This window comes from Emys orbicularis, chromosome 5 (assembly GCF_028017835.1).
Source record: "Emys orbicularis isolate rEmyOrb1 chromosome 5, rEmyOrb1.hap1, whole genome shotgun sequence".
Lineage (NCBI taxonomy): Eukaryota > Metazoa > Chordata > Testudines > Emydidae > Emys > Emys orbicularis.
This window is the reverse complement of record NC_088687.1, coordinates 83,332,656-83,359,378: the sequence shown is the minus strand read 5'-3', so window position 1 is coordinate 83,359,378 and position 26,723 is coordinate 83,332,656. Positions and strand designations below refer to the sequence as shown.

The following is a 26,723-nucleotide window of genomic DNA, read 5'->3' as shown; positions in this document are numbered from 1 at the left end:
GGGCTTGGCCCCAAGTCTTTTCGGTACCCCGTACCCACTACAAATCTCGCGGCAGTACTGCGCACTGGTGGGTACCACCCTACTTGCACCCCAGCCCAGGGAAAGTGAATGAGGGTGGGGGGAGAAATGGAGGGAGCAAGGCGGAGCCTCGGACCCGGGGCGGGGTATTTAGGTTAGAATATTTAGGAAACGCAGCCGGCTCCGGGCTCGTCCCTCCAGCGGGTGCCTGGGGCCAGCCACCGCGGGACGGGAGCGGTTCTTGCCCGCGCCTCTGGCCTAGGCGCCTGCAGCGGCGCTTCCCCCTCCTGTCGCAGGAGGGCACTAGTCCCCGGCGCGCCCCCGTGCGGATCAGACCATTTACGCTGCGGAGGGAGGGGGGCATTTCACTCGCACAGCTACCACCGGAAGCTCTAGCCAGCTGCGGCTCTATAGGGGTTAACGGGTCCCCCTCTGTGGGGCGGGGCTGTGAGCAGTGCCAGGGCCGGGAGTGCGTCACCCCGGCCGGGGCGGTTAGAATTGTCGCGGGAAGATGCTGTCTGAGTCGGGAGCGCGCGCCGCGGGGTCAGTTACTGAGCGCGCGTATCCCAGCCCCCGGCGCGACTACTGAGCCGACCGCGGGTGCCGCCGCTCCGCTGTCCACCTACATAGCGCGGACAGGGGGCTGCCGGAGCCCATTCTACTTCTCGGTTGGTGCGTGTCCCTCTTTCCCCCCCCCCCCCAACCGCCTGATCATGAGCGGCCCGGGCGGTGCTGGGAGGGTAGTGGGGGTGTCGGGGTGGGGCTGGGTGCTGGGGCAGTAGGAATGATGGGGCGGGGCTGGATCCTTGGAGGGGGGCGGGGCAATGGCGGTGGTTGAGGAGGTGAGGGGGCGGGCGGGCGGGGCAGAGAGGCTGTGTCTGGGTCGTTATCCCAGTATTGTTCCAAAACCCCAGTCAGGCCCTGGTCACATATTTGGCTACATCAAGTGTTTGCCCAGGCTCTTCCCATTAGCATTTGGGGTCCACCCTCAGCTTCCACTTCCATGTTGCAGCCGGTCTTTGCCACCCCAGCTCTCACTTGAGAGCTGAGTGTTTGTGTTCGAGGTCAGTGCCTGGGGGAGTTGTTCCACAGGAACCCAGGTTCTCCAGATCATCAGCTTTCCTGCTGTTATTAGTCTGGAGCCTTCCAAAGTGGTTTTTCAGGGAAAGTGACTTTTAGAGGCAAAGCTCTTTTTGGACTTCCAAGTATTGGATGGTGAACTGTTTCCATGCAAAAATAACAGGAGTACTTGTGGCACCTTAGAGACTAACAAATTTATTAGAGCATAAGCTTTCGTGGGCTACAACCCACTTCTTCGGATGCATCCGAAGAAGTGGGTTGTAGCCCACGAAAGCTTATGCTCTAATAAATTTGTTAGTCTCTAAGGTGCCACAAGTACTCCTGTTATTTTTGCGGATACAGACTAACACGGCTGCTACTCTGAAACCTGTTTCCATGCAGTGGGTGTCTTGGATCATGCACCTGTTTTTTGTTTCTTTCTACTGAGGGAATCCTGCCTAATGGTAGTGCAGTCCCTGTGAAGTGGTATAGTGACAGGTGGGAAGTCAGTTTCAAGGAACCTGTGATGATCCTACTGATTAAGTTTGCTATTTTGTTTGCGTGGCTCAAGTGTGAGCATAGTGGGGCACAGTACTCTGCAGTTGAGAGAAACAGGGTGAGATTGGTTGCTTGGAGTCTTTGGGGTTAGTTTCCCATGTTATGCTGGCCAGTTTCTGGAGTACATCATTCCTGGAATTCACTTTTGTTTTTCAGCTTCCTTATGTGCTCTTTGAATGTCAGCATTTGATCTAATGTGACCCCCAGGTACACCGGATGTTTATAATGCTCAAGGATTGTAGCATCCTACATTATCTGGAGTTTTTACTTAGGCCGATGGTGTTTCAGCCAGAGGGCACATATTTATGTCTTACTAGCATTCTTCTCCAGGTACACTCAGGGAGCCAGTTAGAATGTGTTCAGTGTCCTCAGATCTTTCTGATTGGGTAGCAGCAAAGCAAGGATCATCTGCATAAATGAATCTTTGCAAATCAGGGGATTCTGGTTGGTCATTTGTGAAGGCATATTAAAAAAGCAAGGGTGATAGCACTGAACCTTGGGGTAATCCATTTCGCTGAGTACTCCATTGACATTTCTGACTATCCATCTTGACAAAGAATGTTGATTCTCAAGCAGGGAAGAGATTACCTGGACCATCTTGCTATTTCTCAAAATTCTTGCCATTTTCAGTAGAAGTGCATGATGGTTCAGTGTCATAAGCTACCGACAGTCTCTGTAATTTTGCGGGTTTCAAAGCCATCTTGGGTTTATTGGGGTAAGTTTGCAACTTGACGACAGTATTGACGTCCTCGGTGGAAACCAGCTTGGTCATCAGGCAGCTGCCCTTCTCCTATTGGCGCTATTCCCCCGTTATCATCTGCTCATATAGCTTGTAGGCTGAGCAGAGTAGGGATAGTTGTCGGTAGCTCTTTGCAATTAAGGTCTTCAGGTGGTTTGAGTAGCACATGCACTTTAGCTTGTCTCCACAGCCTGAGTATCTGCATTGTCTCCAGGCAAGAATTAAAGACATCAAGTAGCCGCTTCTGTACTCTTGTCCAAAAGTGTAGTAATAGTACATGAGATGTCTAGCTGCCTTTCAACATTTCAGAGTTTTTGAGACTGTTGTCAGCTCCTTGATGGTAGGCTGCTCATTGCAGATTTTTCTGATCCTGAGGAGCAAGCGAAGTACCTGCTTGTCTTGTTTCATTATGTGCTTTGTTTTGTGGCCTGGTTTACCATTTAGGAGGAGTTGCTGTGCCAGTTGGTTGAGAGAGACTTCAGTAATACACTTTGATTGTTGTCCGTTAGGGTTCAGCTCACAAATGATGGCCTATGCTTTTTTGCTGATATGGCACAGGTTTGTTGTTTCAATCAGCTTGCTCCAGCTGTTGCACCACTTCTTTCTGATCTCTTTTTTCTGAGCCCAGTAGTTCTCTGAAGGGATCTGAGTCAAATAGTCCTAAATATCTTGTTGGAATGTTCTGAAAGCCCAGGTACATGTAATGTCTGACATCCCTTGGGGATGTGCTTTTGGGTAGTCTTCCACATTAGAGAGAGACATTCTCTGTAGTGCTTTTGTGTTGGAGTAATATTACAGATGGATCTATTCAATTTGGAGGTAAAGCTTCTCCAGTCAGACTTTCTGAAAATGAATTTCGGCAGGTACTATGTTTTCCTGCATAAATGTTGTATGCAGTCTATGCTGTGGTCATGGGATCGCTGCCATGACCTCCCTTCTGAAGTAGCATGCATTTTTTAGAGGTGACAAAAGGTAGGCTGGGATTGAATCCCTTGTTCCATCATTTGTTTTGGAAGGCACATTTATCCTTGAAGTCATAGAGCAAGGTCAGGTTGTTTGTTTGACTTCCACTTCTCAACTTTTTCCACATTGTTATCATTGCTGGAGTATCCCCAGATTGTGTTGTGACTGTTGAATTCACCTGTGACAAGGCTTGTTTTTTCTGGTGGCTTGTAAATGGAAACTACTGCTATTTGGTCGAATTCAACCTTAAGTTCTGTTATATCATGGTGTTTCACAACAGTGTTTTTTTACCAGCCTTTTGTCACATACAAGTACTGTGCTACCATAGGGGCTGCTTTCAACCTTTGCAGCAATGTGCATGCCAGGAATGTTTAGTGGTATTGTCTTTCCCTGTCAAAGATTCAAGTTTAAGCCAGAAGGGACCACAGGATCATTTAGTCTGATTGCCTGTATATCACAGACCATCAGTACCTCCTCATGAAACACAACAACCGAAATGAGACCCAAGTATTACTGCCCACAGGACAGACTGAAGCATACCAACACCCAAGGCCCCCTCAATGGCAGGGACATGATTAAGTGAGATGCTTCAGAGGAAGGAGATCCCAATTCCCACACCCAGAATATGGGTAGGGTGGGAATCCCTTCCTGACCCCTGCGAGTGTCTGCTTTATTCCAGATAGGATGTCAGCCTTCTCTGCACAGAATTCTTACACATTGAAACTATTTCCTTTGGCTGAGGCTCTCAAAGGGGCTGTTTATGTCAAGGATTATATCTGGGGGTGGAAGGGGTTGGCGACTGGGTGTTGGAGGCGGGGCTGGTATGTGTGTGTCAGATATGTTCACATCATGACCCTGCTAATCTCCCATTGCAACTAACTATGTGAGAGACCAAATCTATTCTGGTCTCAGTGCATGTTGGGAGAAGTGTGGCTGAGTGATGGGGGAAGGTGGTGGGGGAACTGATTCTGTTTTCTTGCCTGGCTAAATCTGAGGCACTGGCTGCCTTTGGCAAAATCGCCCTGAACTCCCCATCCTGGCCCCTGCAGCAGCAGTTTGGATTAGCTCCCCCTCCCCCCACCACCCTCACTCCCCTGGACTGGGCCCGGCACTACCCTGTGCTGCATGGGTCTATGCACTACCTTGATTCTGTAGTGTGCTGTTATTGATGTACAGGTAACTTTATAGGCACACATTGCATTCCATGTACTCTTTTTGTAAAGGACAGGTCCCACGTTAAATGGAGACTAACGTGTCATTTCAGAAAAGGCATTTGAATACAAAACTTCTGTAAGTGACATGGATAAGAAAAGGAAGATGCATGGTAAAAGCCACATGCCTGCTCTGTAAGTAAACAATGCTGTACATTTTCCTTTACCAATGAACTCCCATTTCTTTAAAGTGAACTGAAACATTTCACCTGCACACACCTACACTGAGACCGCTGAGGCTAAGATTTTTTTTTTTTTTATGGGTGCCTAAAGTAAGATCAGAACCTAACTTTAGTACCCATTTTAAAAAATCTCGACCTTTGTTGCTTGTTCACTAGTTGACAACTTAATTACTACCTCTCACAGATATCAGTGCTATCACCAGGTTTTAGATAAAACACACTACTCTGAATTCTAACTTTGGAAGACAAGTAAAACAAAGATTGTCAGCAATTTTTACTTAACATATAGTCTTCAAATTTATACTTATATTAATAATTTGCAACTGAAAGCATTTATTAATGTAAGTACTTTAACACTGTGTGGTAACAGGTCTCTTTTGCAAATGGAAAAACTATTAAAAATGCTGTGTGTATGTATATAGTATGAAAATATAGGTGTTGTACATTAAATTTTTTAAGCATGAAATGGAACTTTTTCATACAACATATTTCTCTTAAACTAGCTAATTTTTAAAATTGAAATCGCCTGGCAAATATTAAGTAGAAAACAAACGAACAGAAAACCCTGCTCAAACAATATTGCCACTAACTAGTGGAGGTAATGGACCATTTGTAATATACCTCTTTCCTACAAGTGCCCCAATTAGCATGACATTCAGGTCATCAGTCAGATTGAAAATCCTATTCCAAATCCACAGGTAATAATTTTCAGTGGCATGCCAGTCTTGTAAGTGTTGACTGTTCAGATGTTCTGAATTAGCATCTTGTATTAAGATATTTTTGATTATTATGGCTTGCGTTCAAATTTAATTTGCTTTAACAAAAAAGCGCTAGTTTGTTTTTTCCCTTTCATGTATGAAATTCACTCTGAAACTGCTATTTAATCATCATCTGTAGCAGCAGTAGAGTTTTCTTTTGGGGGGGTAATAGAAGTGGTCCTAAATTTAATGCAAAATATCCAGTTGCCTAATTTTGGGCTAGACTGTGACTTGCATGAGACACCCAACACTATGCAGGCTACCTGGACCTTAGGTTTGGTCACGTAGAAGTAAGCAGGGCTACTCTCTCACTTGCTTTTTCTCTGCAGGGGGTGGGTAGGGAATAGGAGGAGAGAGATGGCTCTAATCCCCACTAATAACTGGCCAGATTAGCTGAACCAAGAAAAGAGCAGTTAACTTCTTGCTGACAAAGGCCCTCTGTAAACTGTTTACCCTTTGGAGAAACAGTAGCGCTTGGGTTTATGCCGTTCATGCCCCTCCTCTTATTAAGTATTGCCTAAATAGAAGTCTGTTGAGGAGTAAGTCCTGGTTATTTTTTTTCTTTAAAAAGTAAATATATAATATTAAACTTATATTTGAGCATTTCCTTTGTCATTTGGGTTAAGCTCTGTTGTTAAGAAGCTAGACACGGGTAATGTAATAATGTAATGTAGCCCTGATTCTGATGCAGGAATGAAGAGAAAAAGAGAGTAGGTTTATAGTGGAGTTATTTTTAAATAACTTCAGTATATTCAACTGTACATTTAATTTATTTTATACATATTTAATAGTGAGAAGACCTCAAAGAAAACATTGAAAAGAAATAAACTGGATGTAAGTTACCTTAATTTTGCAGTCAATTAAAAATAATAAAGTATAAATGTGCCATGCTGTTGAAGGTCTAGATCGGGGTGGGCAAAGTACGGTCCACGGGCCGGATCTGGCCTACCAGTCATTTTAAGCTGGCCCTCAAGTTCCTGCTGGGGAGTGGGGTCTGCGGCTTGCCCCGCTCCAGCCAGGGAGCAGGGTCAGGGGCCGCTCCACGCAGATCCTGGAAGCAGTGGCATGGCCCCCCTCTGGCTCCTATGTGTTCCAATAGCCCCCTCCGGCGCTCCAATGGGAGCTGCAGGGGCAGTGCCTGTGGATGGGGCAACGTGCAGAGCCTCCTGGCTGCGCCTCTGTGTAGGAGCCAGAGAAGGGACATGCCGCTGCTTCTGGGAGCCGCTTGAGGTAAGTGCCGCCCAGAGCCTGCACCCCTGAGCCTCTCCCCACACCCCAAACCCCTGCCCCAGCCCTGATCCCCCTCCTGTCTGCCGAACCCCTTGATCCCAGCCCAGAGCACCCCAGCCCCACCCCAAAGCCTGCACCCCTAGCTGGAGCCTGTACCCCTTCCCACAGCCCAACCCCCTGCCCCAGCCCTGATCCGCCCTCCAAACCCCTCTGTCCCAAGCCCAGAGCATCTTCCTACACCCCAAACTCCTCATCCCCAGCCCCACCCCAGAGCCTGCGCCCCCAGCTGGAGCCTGCCTACACACACACACACACACACACACACACCCGCCCCAGCCTGCACCCCCCTCCCGTATCCTGAACTCCTCATTTCTGGCCCCACCCTGGAGCCCTCACCCCCTCCCGCACCCCAACCCCAATTTTGTGAGCATTCATGGCCCGCCATACAATTTCTATTCCCCGATGTGGCCCTCGGGTGAAAAAGTTTGCCCAACCCTGGTCTATATCCTGAAAGCTAACCCTTATGTGTGGGCATAGGGGTCTGCCTGCATGGATGAGCTTTCATCCTCTGTGGGAACTGTGTTTTGTAATCTCGCTGCTTTGCAGCTTTTGTGAGAGTGATGTGCCTTGTGGTAAAATGGACAGTTTGCTTGAAAATGTGATGCTAGTTTTCAAATCCGGACAAAGATTTGATAACTATCCCATGATAAAAATAGAGACCATCCAGAACAGTTGCCAAAACGAAAACCTTAAAGTTTAACTTGGGAAACTATATTATGCTTGTAGAATAGAAATGCAGGTGATTGATGTCCCTTCATTCCCTGATCTTCGTTTGCACCTGCACAACTCTCACTGAAATCAATGGGAGTTACATACATAAAACTGACAGGCTGTTTGAGCCAATAATTCAGCCTACAGGTGACTTTTAAGCATGCCTTTTCCCCTGTTCTCCTAATATAGAGCAACTTGTGCTGAATGAACTACTTATACTTGCTGTTTGGAACTTTCAGCAAATCAAAATTATTTCATTTTTTAACGTGCAAGTTTTGCAGCAGTGGAAATCCACGACTAGACACACAATAGTAATATGAATAACAAGGGGGGTGGCTGAAAATGTCCCCCCTTGTCTGAAGGAAAAAAAATCAGATTTTTGAAAAGAGATTAGTTCTTAGAATGTGCTGATCTTTTGTGTCTAAAGTAACACTTCTTACAAGTTTTATAATCTACTACTAAAACTACTGTTATAGCATAATACAAAATAGTAATATGTATCACTTCACTTTTACCTACATTTTTCTCACGAAAAATAAGTGTAAAAAAGAAAATACATGCATGTCCCCTTTCAAATGTTTTGCACCATAGCTCAGTGTCATGGATTCTATTTTAAATTTGAATTCTAAATACTATTCTAATCAAGTATTTTAAATTTGTTGTCATTATATTTAATTTGTTTTACATTGGAAAGTTGGATGTAGAAGACATTGCTTTAATACCCACCCAGGAATACAAAGCTAAGTCCCATCCTCACAGTAAATTACTTCCATGTGAGGAACCGGATGTCTCAAGGATATTGAAGATAACTGAGACTGGGCAAGTTGAGGAGCCCGATGATTCATTTGGTTAGTATTTAACTTTTTAAAATTGTTAATACATTATTTTTACAAGTTATCTTGCACATAAGTTATTTTAAAAACCATAAAGAAAAGCCTTAGTGTCACTCCTTGCCTATGGGAATGACAAGGGAAAATTACCTCTTTGTTTTGGGCTTTTGTACTCTTTAATTTTGAGTAGTGCTTATATACCACAGTGAAAGGTGCTATATAAAAGTTTAAGATTGGTAAATTCCAGATAGTAAACCTGGAAGTACATAGCAGAACATCCCTTGTAAGGTGGTCGTATATAAAACGGCAGTGTTTTCATGGTTCTTGGGTGTTTGTCATCTTCCTCCATTCTTGTGCTTGTAGGTGGTGAGAACTGTGAAGAGAAACTGTTCTGCAATCCTAAGAATATATGTGGAGATATTTTTAAACATTTGCAAGGAGAAGAGGCATTGTCCTGTCACTTTCAAATATTATTAAAAGGAAAGATCTTATTCTCAACCATATATAAATTATTTTCTGGTGAAATATTAAAACCACTTTTCATGCTTCATGTGGGGCCCATTGATAGACACCACTTGCTCTCCCCAAGTTTCTTCTCTCAAAAATTTTAAACAGTGTATTTTTAAATAAGACTTCATTTGAAAGAGACACATGGTAGACATACAAATCATAACAATGCCCAATTGTATGAAATATAGGAAAACAGTGCTAGTGTAGCCAAGTGCTTTGCCTAAGCAGACAAAGTTGCAAACTTCTGTGTTTGTTTTTCTGTTGTATATAGATCACCCTTTACACAGCACTGCTGTAGATGCTGGTGGGAATGTGGAATTGCAGGAAGAGGAACACATGTCAGCTAGTGATTCATCTCCACAAGGGAAAAATGCAGAAACAAGGTACAGTGAACATAAAATATTTTCCAGTCCTGGAAAACTATTAGACAATGTTTGGAAAACTTAAGCTTGCTTTTGTACGTTGGTGTGATCTCAGGATCATCCCATTATTTCAAGAGAGACTTTAAATGGTGAAAAATGTCCTCATTCTATCTCAATTGCTGTCTTTTAAAATGCTCCTGCTTAAAACCGTCCAAGTAAGAAGCCAAAGCCCAAATCAGTCAGCAGGTCGGAGGGAAAAGAATTCTGGCTTGCACTATGCCAACCATGTACTGCTTATAACTTACATCTGTGTATGTTAAGACTTTCTTACTGTAATGTTGTGGGTGTCAGGATTGTGTTGGAAGAAGTGAAAGGCTTTTAAAAAAAATTTGATCCATTAGTGAGACTTCTATTTGCAAATGACTACTATTCAGCAAAAATGGCAAAGAAAATATTAGAAAAAACAATTGAAAGGGAATCTAATTTGCTTTGAGTCTGATATAGTTTTGAGAAAATTCCTCTTCATTTCAAATTATTGTAAAACAATTTTTGTTCATACACTTCTGCTCTGTTAAAACAGATTTGGTACAAATATGAAGTAATGCTTGCTTGAATGAACTTATCAAGACAAAAAAAATAGGGGTTTGATCTTTCAGGGAACCTTTTGCATCCCTGTTGAACTCCTGAAGATCATTTTTCCCCCAGCCCCTCCATCCCAATTTCCCAAGTGTACCTCATTTGCTTTTGGGGCCCAGGCAACACAGGCATCTTTATGGCCAGTCAGCACCAGGCTGAACTCTTTCAGAGCCTTTTAACTCTGTTTCTTAAACTGACAGTGGGGGTTGCTGTTGAGGGATATGTGGCTGCTGCAGCACTTCTTGAAGCTGATGACTTGGGAATTGAAAACTGAGAAGAAATTAAACCTGGGATTCCTGCAAGGTCGTACAGAACCACCTCCATTAGGTCACCAATGAACCCTTGGTTTTTTGGTTTAAATAAAGCATGTTGAGGACAAATGTGCAACCCGTTGGTTAGCATGTAATGGGTTACACATGGATACAGATTATTATTTTTTTTTAATTGTGTCAGGAAAGTTTTTATTGCTCATCTTTATTCTAGAAAAAATCAGTGTAGCTTGAAAATACCTGAAGATAACAAATCAGAGACAGAGGATTCTGAAGATGAGTCCCTGAAGGAGAATAAGATACAGAAAAAGGTTTGTAAGAATATATCAATAACTTTTATTGAGAACATATTCTATGCCATATTCAGATTAGACAGAGGAAAGGGTTTGACACTCCTTAGCACTTGTATAGTTATTTTAATCTGAAGAGCCTCATAGATAATTAATCTTCAAAACACTCCTGTGAGATGGGCAAGTATTAAGTGTAATGCCCAAGGCCACCGATGGAGTGTCAGAGCAAGGATTAGAACTCAGGAGTTCCTGGATTCTACCAGACCATTAGTCCCTGTCTTCCTTACTTGATGTGCAGCAGGTTTTTTCTTAACAAAAAGAATGTTTACTTATGAAATATATTGTCATTCTTAAGGAAATATAGATAGATAAATAAGGAATAATTCTTTACTACTTATCCAGTATTAAAGTTACAATAGACTTGTAAGAGTAGAATTTTCAGTTAATTACTAAAACTAATTTTTAAAACTTATATTGGTGCTAATCAACTTGACACACTTATGAGTGGCTTTCCTTCAATGTGCTTACGCATTGCATTTCCACCACACTTAGTCTCTTGATACTTAAAAGTTCTCTTGTCACATTTTCTAATCTTATCTTCTGTCAGCCTGGAAGCTGTCTATTAAAGTGGCAGATTTCTGCCAGTCAGTTTTTAATGAGAGAAGCTATGCAGTAGTGCACCATATAAGTCTTGCATGTTGACCTGACTGGTGTGTTAAATTCACTATGCTCACACAATCCTACTGTCTTTCACACCAAGAACTTCCTGTGTGAAGCCCTACTGTGTAGTTATTGCTGGCCTGCCAGAAAAGAGTCAAAACTAATGTTGACTTTTAGTGTTCAGAAGTATGTAGTGTGAATAATTGTTTTTTTTTTAAAAGACCTTCAAATGTAGTTTTGAAACCATCACAGGATACTGTAGTAGTTTTGATTGCTCATGACATCTCAAACTTTCTTTAAAAGTTCTTATTATAGTTTTAAAGCAGTAGAGTTTAGATCTTTCAGACGGTTACTGTTGATGCCTTTTTTCTTTTGCACTTTTAAAAATCTGAAGATTTATTTTAAATTATTCTTTATATAGATATCAGGAAACGCCAAGACCAATGTGGAGGAATCTAAGTTACCATCTGCATTAGCATTGAGGAACAGCTCTTCAGAAAGCAGCATATCAAATAAGGTTACAGATTTAGTGAAGAAGTTGAATGCACAAAAGGTAAAAGTTGTCCCAACTACAAAATCTATCAAAAATGCCTCTAAAATCTTTTCTCCTCAGAATTAAGCACTAAAACACATAGTGATCCCTCTCATCTGTTTAAAAAGAGGGAGAATGTTTGTATTCAGGAAAGAAAAATAGCTTTGGGTGTGAGGGGGTAGGACAGAGGGAAAACTGAACACAGAGGTCTTGTCTACTCTAGCATTTCTCTTCAAAATACTCTCACCTTCTGCAGCTTCACGTGTGATACCTGTCATAGTTCAAGGCAACTGCACCCATATTCCCCCTCTGTGATCCCTCAAGGCCTCAGTGCTAAGCTTCTGGCTTTTCAGCTGTCACCTCTCTTGGGCAGAGATCCACATCTCTCTCCCTACTGATTGGGGTTTTTTCCAGATGTCACAGTTCCCTGCCTATACTGTGATATCCACAGCAAGCCAAACTGCCTAAACTGGCCAGTGTCTGTGCTTTGCTTTCTCTCCAGAGGTTATGCCTGCAGTCATAAGTTACTGCACAACTCTTTAGAAGTCCATTTATTCTTGAGGGGAAAGCATTACAGAGAAAACATTAAAAACAATAAAAGAACCTACACTCATGCTGAAAAGCTTACCAGAGGTCGCTCCAACTTTGGGCTCAGTTGGTGTCAGTCCTTGAAAACCCACAACTGGGTGATCCCTGTGTCTACAAGTTCATAACTGTCTCAGATTCAGAACCAGAACCACCATGAATAGTTCAGTTGGGCCTTTGATCTTGGTCTCATGCAACAGGTGATCAGCAGACAATGGCCCACTCCTCAGGACTTAGCTTCAAAAGGCTAGGTTTTTGCATAACCAGATGTCCCTAGAGCAGTGGTTTTCAAACTTTTTTCTGGCAACCCAGTTGAAGAACATTGTTGATGCCCACGACCCAGTGGAGCTGGGGATGAGGGATTTGGTGTGTGGGAGGGGCTCAGGGCTAGGGAAGAGGGTTGAGGTGAGGGGTGGGGCTGGGAATTAAGGGTTCAGGGTGTGGGGGGGCTCTGGGCTAGGGCAGGGGGTTGGGGTGCAGGAGGGGGGTCAGGGCTCTGGGCTGGGGCCAGGGATGAGGGGTTTGGGGTATAGGAGGGGGCTCTGGGTTTGGAGGGTCTCGGGCTATGGGAGGGGGCAGAGTTCTGGGCTGGGGGGAGTGGGGGCAGGCTCTGGGGTGGGGCTGGGGATGAGAGGTTTGAGGTGCAGGAAGGGGCTCTGGGTTTGGGGGGGCTCAGGGCTGGGGCAGGGGATTGGGGCACAGGCTTACCTCAGGTGGCTCCCAGTCAACAGCACAGCAGGGGGTGCAGAGGCAGGTTTCCTGCCTGTCCTGGAAGCAGCCAGCAGCAAGTCCGACTCCTAGGCGGAAGCGTGCAATCGACTCCATGTGGCTCTCGCCCGCAGGCACCACCCCTCCCCCAAACTCCTATTGACCGGTAACTGGCCAATGGGAGTGCGGAGCTGGTGCTCTGGGCGGGGGCAGCATGCGAAGTGCCGTGGCCCCCCCACCTAGGAGCCAGACCTGCTGCTGGCCGCTTCCAGGGCGCAGCATGGTGTTGGAACAAATAGGGACTAGCTTGGCTTAGCCGGGCAGCACTGTCGACAGGACTTTTAACAGCCCAATCGGCAGTGCTGACCAGAGCTGCTGCGACCCAGTCCCTTCCATTCCACAACCCAGTTCTGGGTCGCGACCCACACTTTGAAAACCACTGCCCTAGAGAATCCCCAGGAAAACCACTTAACACTTTTTGTTCTGAAAGTCTATTCTTATCTGATGCTTTGTTCAGTATTGTCCTCTGAACCCACAGGTGCCACATCTCCACCCCCTCAAGAAGTTACATACACTTCTGGACCACAATAATAAATCATTCATTTAATACAATGGACCCCAAAGATACATTCATTTCAATAAGGTCGCCCAATAATATTGCCAACTGCATTTCTCTTCAAAATATTCCCACTGATGCAACTTTAGCATTCCCACTGTTGATATCACTGGTGATGCAATCTGGCATCACTTGTTCACTGGCAGCATTATCAATGTTGTCAAAACTCTGCACAGAGCTGATCTAGACTACACAGTTGTTAAAATGCCTGTGGTTGTTCTACACTAGTGTTACTACCAACTGCTGTCATTAAACCCATAATTATAATTAACTATTTCTAAAATGGTTGAACGTAATTGTTCTTGAAAGTTAATCTGCTGCATTTTGTATTGTAGAAGCCCAAGAACAGTGTTAAATCCCATGTGAAACCAAAGAAGTCTTCACAAAAGAGTGCATTAGATCCTTCTGGTAAAAGGAATTTGATACTTTTCTCTTCATAATTTTAAACTTCCTTGTAACTTTTTCTCATTAGCCATTAATAAGTTTTCCTAAAAATAGTTTTGATATCTGGTATTTTGCATCCCAGTAAGGCTAGAAATGGGAGCCTTATATAATTGGAATAGGGAAATTCTTATATAGTTGGACTCAGCACTCACTCACTAGTACAGTAACATCATGAGATACTGGGTTTCAAGATTGTGACCATTTTAGGTATAAACAAACTATTTGATATTGTTTTCAGATGTTTTTCTGACTCCCTCTGGATCCTGCCCAGTTGGGGTTATGCAGTTAGCTTTATATATGGAGATAAATAAAATATGTTCCCAGTTCAGTTCTTAAGAACCCTCTAAAACATTCATAAAATAGTTTTCCCTTAACAAATGCAATATATACATGATGGTGTGATATAAAGATTTCATCAGCATGAGTTTGGGAGGGCTGTATAACTCATAGTGGCCAGGAGTGGTTTGTCCCAAATAGGTGTCTATATACCCTTCATACAACAACATTGTGTATGTTTCAGAAAAACTGTAGACTTTAAGCTTTATATTAAATGCCTTGAGTGTAATAATGCAGACTTTCTTGCAAAGTAAAATATGTGCATCAGACCTTTTATATTTCAGGATTTTGTATTTCACTACCGAGCAGAGTTGGTGACATTCAGAATGTTGGATGTAAAAGTAAAATTTATTTTTAACAATCACCAATGTACCTTAGTTATTTATGCAAAACCCACCTTAAGGTTCCCTTACTGTATATCACTAGACTATGAAATAAGATTTATATGTTACTTTTTCACACATTGTTTTAATTTAAAATTTGCATAATAATTTCTAGGTAGCTGGCATATATCTTAGACAAGTGAAATAATTACCATTTTAGAAAATTCTAATTTGTTAAAAAGTTAATACGCAAGTCAGTTTGTGTAGCATTAAATTATTTTAAAACAAACATTTTCATTTCATATTTATTTTAACTAGTCATTTCTTTTGTTTCAGCTGATGATAGCCCATGTTCTATACAGATTTGGTGCCCGAAAGGGCTGAAAAGATTTCCCCAAGATATTACAGAATTGGATGTTGTTCTGGCTGAGTATGAGAAGATAACTGCAGACTACAAGTAAATATCTTGCTTTCCTTGGACTGAAAACTCCAAATTGACACAATGTATTTAGTTTGCTTGAGGCTGTATTAGATGACTGACTATAGTTTCTGTGATACAAATGGCATTTTCTTTAAGCTGTGATACTAGGGAGGTTGGCCTCAGATTTGGTGTTGCCCAAATATAAATAATATTGCCATTATGGATAGCTATTGTGATTGGGGAGCTATTTCGGAACACGATATATCTCAATATCTGCTTGAAGATGCACATTGATCTATCAAGACCCAGGAGAGGCTGGAAATATCCTACATTTGTTAAGCTGGTTTCATGGGCTCTGTTTGATTTCTGTTGAAGCAGTCAGCTTTGAGGCTCACTTAATATGCGATTTTTGTCTTAACAGGGTTTTGATGTTCTCAATCTGTTGTTTAGGTCTCTTAATCAGAATTGAAGCGCTTATTCAATATAAAACATCTATCCTGTAGTTAATTAATAACTGTATAACTTCTTAATTCTTAGCACTTGTGAAAAAACACTGGTAGTGGTCCCACAAGTTAGCTAAATTCTACATATTTGACTTGCAAGCTTGGGTGGATTTACCCCTAAAAAGAACAGTGCTTCATGATGTACTATTTCACTAGGCAAGTTAGAAAAAGTGCAGAAGGGAAGCCCTATATGTAGTTTATTATTGGCATTACCTCCTGCTGCCCAGAAAGTCTCATTGCTCTTAAAATCCCAGTGCTAATTTTTGTGGACCTTGCCTCATTGAAGAATAGGAAACTTTCCTTTCTTCAAGTAGCAATGTCCAAAGAATTAACCAGTCCCAGGTGAACTTGGGACAAACAAAAAAAACCAAAAACTTTTGATTTAAAAACCAACCCAATGTTTTCTTTCCTTAGCTCTGCAGTAGTCATATGCTAATCATAAAAAAAGGGGGGTGGGGGAAAAGTTGAATGCACTAAAATTCTTGGCTGCAGAAGTCATCACAACTGGTAAACTCTTCAAGGGGAAGAGCTAGGCTGTTGCCAGTAAGGGACAGGTCTCTCTCTGCCTCCTATACTCAAAGTCCAATGTTAGAATCTGTAGATCTTGCTACTTGAAGAAAGGAAATACTAAGATAAGCACAGATACCTTTTTCCTATACTAACCCAACTGTGGTTTTATTTTACTCCCTTCCTCACCAACTTCCAGACAAAGGGTGGAGTCTAGGATTTGCAGGGAAGCTACTGAGGGCTTCTATTGTGGCTTCAAGGACCAACTCACTAATACTGTAAGTATAGTAGTAAATATAAAAACATTTGTGTAGAGGTGGTTGTAAAATTTTAGTCAGAATACTTGTACACCTACTACTTTTTATATAGTTTTTTACTGATGCATCTCAGGGCGTTTTAAAATTAATCCACCTTGTGAGTTATGAATGAATTAAGAAATAAAACCTTTAATCACGGTTGCTCCAACTTGCTGCACATGGACAGACTACTGCACCTGTGCAAGAACTCCAGTGGGGTTCCATCTGGGCACAGCCGTTTGCTCACAGACAATAAATTACAGGATTGAATTAGCTTTGGGGAGACAAGGACCTTCTCTTGTGCAGTTACCAATGAGCAAGGAGTTCTGTAAAGTGGATGCAAGTTGAAGGGTTGAGACTTACAGAGCTGAAGGTCTGCCAAGATACAAGCAGTACGTCTTGTATATCTGCCTCAGAAGCCATGTTCAGGGCTTTAAAATTAGGGTATTTTTTAAGGGGCCTCTGATGTACAGTGCATGGAGAATAGACTTCCGCAATAGATTTTTCAGAGCTACCCACCCACTGACTGGAGAGAACAGTAATTATAGCTGTGGAGATTAAGATTTAAAATATAGATATATTTAGTGAAATAAATTGAGAATTTTGGTCTTTACTTATGACCATTGCCACAATCAATATTAAAATTATAGTTGAACGTTAAACTTGTTTCAAATGATTTATTAGCATGGACAACAAAACTTCATGCATTTCTATAACAAGGTGGTAAAGAACCTGGGATTTTTAGATAGGGAGCTAGAGTGTGTCAGCCTTGCCTCCTGGTGGTGGAGAGAGTAGCATTTTATAACAATCCTTGTTCTGGGCTGGGGAAAGAACATGCCAGACAGAATTACCAGTGAATAATTTCTTTAAGCCAAAGTGTTTCAAAAGTAATTCTTATTGCAGTGATTATAGAGTAAAGGAATAGGGAAGAAAAGATCAGAAAGGTTTTGCTGTCAATACACAATGTTTTCCTTTACCTGTAGATAACAGAAGTCCAGGAACTGAAGGATTTGAAAAGAAAAAATGCTAAGGTAAAATAGAGCAATGATCTTTTTATGGTGTTTAAATGAAGCTATGTTGTATTTAGAGACAAATGTATAGAGTCAATGTTCAACTGCAAAACCAAACTTGGAATCTTTGTTTTTAAAATTATTAGAATACAAATATACCTAGATAAAGTTTGTGAAACACATTTTATCTGGGAATAACACTGTTTGTAATATACTTATAAAATCAAACAGAACAAAAATCCAGTTTGAAACTGTTATTTTGCCAGACTTGCTAGACTGTTAACCAGTTGTGCTAGTTCAGTAACCAGTGAGCAAACTGTATAAACCAAGAATTACTAGAAGTTGTAAAATATGCTAAATGCCAGATTCTGATCTCTGCTAACAATCTTGGGTGTAGTGTACAGTAAACAAATTGACACACACTATTCAGTATTTATTTCACAGCAATGGTGTCAGAGTACCACTTAAAAGGAAAGCCAAAATGTATGCTTAAACTCCTTTGTCAGTTTATTTTCAGAAGCACCATATGACTATTGGAGCTGCCATTGATTTGCTACTGATGCATGCTGTGACTACAACTAAATGGGGAAGGGGAAAAAAAAAAAAGCAATGAGTACTCTGATTATAGTTAAGGCTGCAAGTTTGTCACGGATTCCGTGACCTCCTGACTTCTGCTGGTGCACCTGGCCCAGGGGCAGCTCAGATGCACTGGCTGCTGCTGGAGCAGTCTAAGCCCCTACCCCCAGGAGCAGCAGAGTTTGCGTGTGGGAGGGGGCAGGGGCACCGGGTGGGGTGAGACGGGCTCTGGGCAGTGCTTACCTGGGGGGTGCACCGGAAGCAGTGACATCCCCCTTGCTCAGCTGCTAGGTAGAGGCGTGGCCAGGCAGCTTTACGCATTGCCTCCGCCCAGAGTGCTGGCTTTGCAGCTCCCATTGGCCGGGAACCTGTCCATGAGTTTTTTCTAAAAATACCCGTGACTAAAACGTAGCCTTAATTATAGTATGGTTCTCTGTTTTGCCTTGTGCTTCTTTTATATGAAGGTGTACTCTTGAGAGAAAGTGTGAGCACTACTGAACTATGAATTGCCACTAATGAATAGTTATTGGGACAGAGTGAGAATAACTTTATAGCTGTGATACTCAGACTGAGGCTTATGAGCTGCTTTAATGTGTCTCCTGCAGCTCTTTGGAGCACATGATATTAACACATTCTGATTTTAATTATTACGCAATCAGGATGCATTTACTATGTTATAACCAATTGTAGTTGATAAAATAATACTTGGTCAGTCATTTTGCTGTGAGAATAATATATATTTCCCCGTCATACTGTTTAAAATATGAATATATAGTACTATACTTAATGAAATCACACTACTGTGGCTCTTTTGGGTAATGTTCATCGCTAATTTGACTCCTGAACCACTGAGATCCGAGTATCATTGCTTTATAGTTTGTGGTTTAGGGCACTCATTTAGGAGATGGGAGACTCACATTCAAGTTCCTGTTCCAGTGGCTATTTAATTATTTATACAAAGTGGAACAGTTTCAGTAGGAGACGCAGAGAGACCTAGAATATCCCATTGGCCAGTGGTAAGGGCATTTTTCTTAATGTAGGAGACCTGATTTCAAATATTCCCCATCACACAGAAGGTGGAATTGATCCTGAGTCTCTCATGTCGCCAGTGAGTGCTCTAACCCTTGAGCTAAAGTTTATAAGGGATGCCTCCTTCTCCTGGCATTTAAGTCTCAAAAAATCTTCTGGGCAGAAACTATTTGATGAATTCACGTCAAATTCACAAATAGTTTTGGGTTGATCGAAACTGCATTTGTCGTTGAATAAGCTATTTGTCCGAAAAACGTTTCCCACCTCTAATTCACAAGCATATTTTAATCCAGCCCTGAAAACAGCAGATCAGTCTCACCCAGCAATTCTAGTATATTTGAATCATCGTCTTTTCTTTGCGTTCTCCCATCAAGTGGAGTCAGCGGCTCTTATTCTTTGTCTCCCAGCATTCTTGTAAAGTTCATCTTCCAGACACTGATGGCAACCTTCTCTGTGTCCTCCATCAGTGTCTCAAACCACTTTTTTTTCTAGGTCTTCCTCCTAGTCTTTGAATGTAAATTCAATATTTCTTGGAGAAGGAGATTTGAGAGGGGAAAACAGGAAGGGATTCCTGGTAAAATTACATTTAATAATTTGGTAGATTAAAAATGTTTTTAATCATACTGGTTTTTAAATATCAGAGGGGTAGCCGTGTTAGTCTGGATCTGTAAAAGCAGCAAAGAGTCCTGTGGCACCTTATAGACTAACAGACATATTGGAGCATGAGTTTTCGTGGGTGAATACCCACTTCGTCAGATGCATGTAGTCTGGATGCATCTTTCTGGATATGCGGACTCTCTACTCAGACCCTACGCCACCAGCACTCCCAGCTATCTCCGTGACACCACTGATTTCCTGAGAAAACTACAATGCATTGGTGACCTTCCAGAAAACACCACCCTAGCCACCATGGATGTAGAGGCTCTCTACACAAACATCCCACACACAGATGGAATACAAGCTGTCAGGAACAGTATCCCTGATGATGCCACAGCACAACTGGTTGCTGAGCTCTGTGACTTTATCCTCCCACACAACTATTTCAAATTTGATGACAATATATACCTCCAGACCAGTGGCACCGCTATAGGCACCCGCATGGCCCCACAATATGCCAACATTTTTATGGCTGACCTGGAACAGCGCTTCCTCTGCTCTCGTCCACTCACACCCCTTCTCTACCTACGCTACATTGATGACCTCTTCATCATCTGGACCCATGGGAAGGAGACTCTGGAAAAATTCCACCACGATTTCAACAGCTTCCACCCCACCATCAACCTCAGCCTGGACCAGTCTACACGGGAGGTCCACTTCCTAGACACCACCCTATACCGAAAACCCACCGACCGCTATGCCTACCTTCATGCCTCCAGCTTCCATCCTGGACACACCACACGATCCATTGTCTACAGCCAATCACTGAGATACAACCGTATCTGCTCCAACCCCTCAGACAGAGACCAACATCTACAACATCTTCACCAAGCATTCTCAAAACTACGATACCCGCACGAGGAAATAAGGAAACAGATCAACAGAGCCAGACGTGTACCCAGAAGCCTCCTACTGCAAGACGAGCCCAAGAAACAAACCAACAGAACTCTACTGGCCATCACATACAGTCCCCAGCTAAAACGTCTCCAATGCATCATCAGTGATCTACAACCCATCCTGGACAACGATCCCTCGCTTTCACAGGCCTTGGGTGGCAGGCCAGTCCTCGCCCACAGACAACCCGCCAACCTGAAGCATATTCTCACCAGTAACTACACACCGCACCATAGTAACTCTAACTCAGGAACCAATCCATGCAACAAACCTCGATACCAACTCTGCCCACATATCTACACCAGCGACACCATCACAGGACCTAACCAGATCAGCCACACCATCACCGGTTCATTCACCTGCACGTCCACCAATGTAATATACACCATCATATGCCAGCAATGCCCCTCTGCTATGTACATCGGCCAAACTTGGACAGTCCCTACATAAAAGGATAAATGGACACAAATCAGATATTAGGAATGGCAATATACAAAAACCTGTAGGAGAACCCTTCAGTCTCCTTGGACACACAATAGCAGATTTGAAGGTAGCCATCCTGCAGCAAAAAATCTTCAGGACCAGACTTCAAAGAGAAACTGCTGAGCTTCAGTTTATTTGCAAATTTGACACCATCCGCTCAGGATTAAACAAAGACTATGAATGGCTAGCCAACTACAAAAGCAGTTTCTCCTCCCTTGGTGTTCACACCTCAACTGCTAGAAGAGGGCCTCATCCTCCCTGATTGAACTAACCTCGTTGTCTCTAGACTGACTCACTCTTGCTTACATATTTATACCTGCCTCTGGAAATTTCCACTACACGCATCTGACGAAGTGGGTATTCACCCATGAAAGCTCATGCTCCAATACGTCTGTTAGACTATAAGGTGTCACAGGACTCTTTGCTGTTTTTAAATAGTGATTGTCAGTCCAAGTCGCACAGTGCATGCAAGCTTTCTCGTTTAAACTTCTGTCTTTATAAAATCAAGTTCTAAATCAGAACTTTTCTATGAAGTCATCCAGAACTTAGGCTCCAATGCTACAAGCTGTTCTGTGCAGAGCAACTTGCAGGATTAGGGCTGTAGTTTTAAGTACTTAAATAATTGAATTAAAGAATATAGAAAAATCTTAAATGTAAAGAGCACCTTTCATTCTGAAGGATCCTAAAGTACTACATGAACAACATCATGCTATTCTTACATGTAAAAAAAAAAAAAAAAATTGTGAAAGTGTATGTAATATATACTGTGGTGTAAAGATTTTTTATAGATGAGAATGTGGGGTGCCTATATTATGATTGGCTTTGCAATTCCTGAGTTAGAGATCCTCCCAAATAAGTATTAATAAAAAACAAATTTTTTCTACACCAGCGTCTTATGCCAAATGTTACTGAAAAGCTTGAAATTTTTTTTAAATGTTGGGATTTACCTGCCTGGATGAACAAGGATCCCGTACTACAGTGAGTTCAACAGTACACGTTATGGAGGGAGAGAGAAAATTCTAACAAATTTTAGAGACCCTATTGAAAAAAATACCTAAAATAGCACTTCCATATATTACATTGTCATGAATTGTAAGACTTGGTATCTCAAGATTTTCCATGTCTAGAACCCAGAGCATTGTCAATTCAGAATGCAGAGTTGGGGGTATGGGGGAAATCTACCTTGTCATTTAACTGTCTTACTCTTGAAAGACTGCTATTTCACTTAATTGTATTATAGGTGATCACAGACATCAATAAGAAAAGACGGCGTTTGCTGGAAGTTAGAGAAGAACTAATTCGGTAAGTTTCCATTTGCTGAAATGTATAGTGATTATACTGATTGAAAGCATACAATAATAGGCTATCAGTGGAAATTGAGGAGTCCTGTTACTGTCCAGAAAATCTAAGGTAACTCTTGTTCTTGTCATTAACTGACTTTCTTTTTGTAAATAGCAGATGAAACATTTACGGCCTGCACCAGCTGAAAATATGTATTCCTTCCTATTTGCAAAAGCTAAAATTAACCACTCCATCTCCACAGGAGTTGTGGAACTGCCTAATAGAAACAGGGAGTCATTTTCACAAACTATCTCCAGCTACTCTAAATTCTTGGGATAATGTCTGCCAGTTGGGCTACACATTCCATAAGAAATACACCAGCTGCATGACTGGAGGTGAGAACATGATCAGATAGGTTAAGACTACTTAAATTTTAACACATACTCTGAGCGTGGAACTGTGTGTGTGGCATTGTTCCCACTCCCAGTATAGCTCACCTTAATCTTGCTGGGTAAACTTCCTGATTCCCTTAATAGAACTCAGCCTTGAACATGTGCAATACATTCTGATTTTAACTGCCCCTACAGGGGTAGGATATTTCCCAAGATAGTACATGCAGCAGTCTGGTGTGGTGGAGTCACAGAATGCCTAATGCCATATTCCATTACTATAAGAAATAAGATATTTCTCAAAATAGAGGAAGAATACTGTTGGCTGTATTTTACTTAAATGTTATGTGTGAGTCTATTTTAAATTGTACACCTTGGCAAAAGCCATCTCCTAGAATCCCCTTGATCACAAATGTGATTGCTGGATTCCTGTCAGAAGAATTATTGTATTATTGACCAGATTAAATATGTGTCCTTATTAGATAAAACCTTAGCAATATGGTCCTTTAAATTGTGCATACTGTTTATTAATTAGTCACCAAAGATTTATCCTAATTGTAAAATGCAGACAGTACAACAGCCTGGTATTTTTCTCACTTTTATGACCCCATTAAGTCATGTTCAGTAGAAACGGTACATTCAAAGTAACTCCTGAAAGAAAAAAATTCACAACACAATCCTTAAGCATTGATGGTTTTTAAGGACTGGGCCACAACTGAAGCAACTACAAAGAGAATATGCTGAACTACAAGAGAGAGAATCTTCCCTCAGGAACGCAACCCAGTTCCTAACTGATTTAAAGGAGGTGCAGCAACAGTATATAAATTGCAGAGAAGACCACCCACAAGAAAAAGTAGTCGTAAGTACATCTTGATTCTACGAGGTTGCACTAGCTAATTCAAGTTTTGTCTCTTTAGGAGAAGAAACTAAATGATGATTCAGGGCAGATAGCAATATCATTATGTTGTCTGTCAAGGCCTTGTACAGCATGGCAAAAACTTCAGTGCTGTTGTATCCAGGACACACGTAGTGTACTATTTTTTAAAAGTTCAGTGAGAAACAAAGTAAATTTATTTTCTTATTTAATATAGATGTAGGTCAAACCCTGGTGCCCAGGAACTTCCCTACATACAAGATGGTAGTGTTTGCTAACTTTCAAACCTCAGTGAATTTTGTAACCCTCTTTAATGCTCAAACGTCTATTCAGCAGCATAGCACTGACAGTGAGCTTCTCAAATATGTACTTTAAGTAGTGTAGGAGACCTGTACAGGAATTGTGTCATGGCCTGGAATACACTCTCCTCGGGCACTGCTGACCTCCCAATCTAAGGAAGCCGTCCACTTTAGGATATACTATCTGCTTATGCTTAGTATAGCCAAACTTTAACTTGACTTAAAGATGCAGAATAGAACATTTGAAGAGAGTGACATCAAATTATAATCCACTCTTTCAAATATGTCAAGTATGAGAGACAAATGGAATACTTGGGATAATAGGCAAGTAATTGGCCAATGTTTGTTTTCAAAGAGTTTAAAAGTAAAAAGCCTTGTAATTTTTTTCCTCCAACAACAGTACGGAACTTCCAGCATTCCTGCTCTTCTGGTGGAATCTCAACTAATTTTAAGAGCTGAAAGTCATTTTCAAAATATCAGCACAAGATTACAAGAGGTTCTGAATTTGCAGAAAAAGGAGTTGCCAGAGAAATTTTAAATGCTTTATACAATATACCTTCTTCTTGCAACTAAGCATAGTTAACATCAGTTAAGTGTATTCATATACCTAATAGTTATGACATTCCTATTCCATTTAGATTTTGTATTTGCACTCTAACTTCTGATAAAAGAAGCAGCAATTATTTAAATACTACCATATGCATTTAATAAAACAAAGCAATGTGTTTAAATTGCTTCTGACTTTAAATCTTTCACCTCTATAAATAAGTGATGTGCACCTCTTGTGAGAAAAGTTGATATGTTTCTAAAGATTTACTAACAATTGTGAAGGGAACGTGTGGTTTTTCACTTAAATGTTCAACTCAAACTTACTATACATCAGTGTGCTACCTCATACATAGCGTGCGTGGCAGCCTGGAGTAGAGAGTATGACAAACCATTAATGATCTCAATAAATCAGTGATAAATCTAGCACTTTAAAAGTAATAGGATTTTATTATTGGATTGCCAGAGTAATCATTTGGAAATACCAAAGTGACAAGAGTAGACATTTTCTTTAGAATGAGCAATAACGGGTTTTTCACTAAATATCAGTTGTTATTCCAACTAAAGTAGCATAAAGATAGGCTTGTAACAGGCAACTTACAAATAGACATGTCTAAATTCTTAGCAGTGGCTTCCATAAATTATTGCATCATTCTATGAGTAATGAATACAATATTTCTAAAACTAGTATGTAGATTTTTTAAAACAACTTAGTTGTAACAAGTCATACAGAAGGTGGTGAGCATAATGAAATTCTCAAAAGGTAAATGCATACTTTAGATAAAAACTTTTGGCAGGCCCACTTATAGGTAAGATCCTGCCTGCCCTTTGTAAAGTAACTAAAAGTACAGTACAGACTGTAGGCAAAATCCTAAACATTTGGACATATGGGAAGAAACATGTTTTAACCACACTTCATCCCTCACCTCAGTAAGTGAATTTTATCTGAATCACTGTCCATGAAGTTTTTTGAGAGTGTTGACACTGTCCACTTAGCATCTTTTTGAATTTAGTGCTCCTGAGAAGTACCAGCTTGATAGCCTGTGTCTAGCTTTAGAACACTGCACAACACCGGTACCACTAGGGTAAACTGATCTACCTGGGTCTTCCATGGTGCTTCTTTCCTGTCCAGGAGCAGCTACTTCTAGGGGTGAGAGGATAGTTCAGTTTCTGTAGCTATTCAGTCCTTGGCCTCTGCAAAGAGAGAGGGTGGCTTTTGTGCCATATGCACCGCTGCAGGTGGCAAAACCACCATTGACTAAGCTAGAATTTTAAAGCAAAAATTAAAGGTGAGATTTACATGGTTTAATAGGATAGCATTAACATATAAACCGAATGTACAAAAACACAGCTAATGGCAAGTTTACTATGCACTTTCATATAAAGAGAGGATGCTGGCATGGTTCTATCAGTTGCTTTTGGCAGTGTAAACAGGACTTCTGACAAACTTTGGCTTTATATAATGTGCTAACTCAACTATATCTTAATGAATCTAAACAGCTGACCTTAGCTGATAGCTAGTTGTATACCTTGTTACCACAAACTTCTTGTTTTCTTAAAACCTCTATGAGCAGCTCATCGGGTATTTCTTCCAGGTCACAGTTCTGCTTGGTCAGACTTTTGTCTGCAGCTTCTGCAAGTTCAGCATCCTCAATAGCTTCCAGAAAATAGGCCTCATCAGTCACATTGTCCCATTCTGTATTTGAACAGAGCTTGTCAGGAGACTCCTTATTTTCTTGACGTATCCTTAATGATGTGCTTTCTGAGAAGTCTGTAAGGTTAGGTGATTTTGCTTTTTCTTCTATGTTCCCACACTCATCCATAAAAAGTACATATTCTTCCTTTAAAAAAAACAAAATTACTTATTCAACATGTAAATGTTCATTATTTCTGGGGGGAGATCTTATTGTTGGCTTCATAATGGGAGCAGAGTTAAGCTAAGGCTGAGCACTTTTGAAAATGTCACCTCTAATGAACACTGTGTAGGTCAGCTGGCAAGGCAAGTTTCTTGTGTTTTTGGATTGTGAGCATTTACCAAACAGCTAAACCCTAATTTTATGAAAGTCAGTTTTCAATAGGACCAAAATTTAGTTCTTAAAAGCAGTGCCTTGTAACTGGCAAGCTTTTGAAAATCATGCTGCAAGAGCACTACTGAGTTTGCTCTAGCTGCATCTGTAGGGAGATAACACATTTACACGCACACAGAGTACCTGTGTGGCCCTGCAAATGTCACATGAGCCATAGCTGTGTTCTGATTGGGCCACAAGTGGCCCAATGGCTGAGAACCACTGCTTGAAGTAGTGATGATTCGCTTACTAAGAATTTTTTGCTAAATAGGTGTAATTTACCAACAATCGGTTCTGCTTCA

General features: G+C 41.5%; 2 protein-coding genes across 7 annotated transcripts in view; one reads left to right on the top strand and one right to left on the bottom strand.

The window, feature by feature from the left end:
* The first annotated feature begins 458 nt into the window (after positions 1-458).
* On the top strand, positions 459-24,529 carry CENPU (centromere protein U). 6 transcript variants are annotated; one of them, XM_065404987.1, is made up of 14 exons: positions 459-561; positions 4,602-4,683; positions 6,280-6,322; positions 8,184-8,337; positions 9,101-9,212; positions 10,311-10,407; positions 11,468-11,599; positions 13,823-13,895; positions 14,927-15,047; positions 16,221-16,299; positions 17,301-17,348; positions 22,207-22,268; positions 23,339-23,495; positions 24,210-24,529. In XM_065404987.1, exons 2-14 carry the CDS (start codon positions 4,637-4,639, stop codon positions 24,345-24,347), a joined length of 1,263 nt encoding a protein of 420 aa, XP_065261059.1. In that variant the 5' UTR covers positions 459-561; positions 4,602-4,636; the 3' UTR covers positions 24,348-24,529. The 6 variants fall into 6 exon arrangements, with proteins under 6 accessions (XP_065261059.1, XP_065261058.1, XP_065261057.1 ...); XM_065404986.1 differs by having other exon boundaries at positions 459-686; XM_065404985.1 differs by having other exon boundaries at positions 459-686; positions 4,566-4,683.
* Positions 24,530-25,531: 1,002 nt separating this feature from the next.
* Positions 25,532-26,723, bottom strand: part of PRIMPOL (primase and DNA directed polymerase) — a 41,547-nt gene continuing 40,355 nt past the window's right edge. The window contains exons 14-15 of the mRNA XM_065405400.1: positions 25,885-26,196; positions 25,532-25,549 (exon numbers count right to left, since the gene is read on the bottom strand). Coding sequence (XP_065261472.1) covers positions 25,532-25,549; positions 25,885-26,196 — 330 coding nt within the window. The remainder of the gene's footprint in view (positions 25,550-25,884; positions 26,197-26,723) is intronic.

What these genes read in the sequence shown, in the direction of transcription:
- CENPU (XM_065404987.1), top strand. Translation starts at nt 4,637, where the DNA reads ATGGATAAGAAAAGGAAGATGCATGGTAAAAGCCACATGCCTGCTCT. An exon ending in GGAGCCCGATGATTCATTTG is followed by an intron (nt 8,338 to 9,100) that starts GTTAGTATTTAA and finishes TGTTGTATATAG; the next exon opens with ATCACCCTTTACACAGCACT. An exon ending in AGAATAAGATACAGAAAAAG is followed by an intron (nt 10,408 to 11,467) that starts GTTTGTAAGAAT and finishes TTCTTTATATAG; the next exon opens with ATATCAGGAAACGCCAAGAC.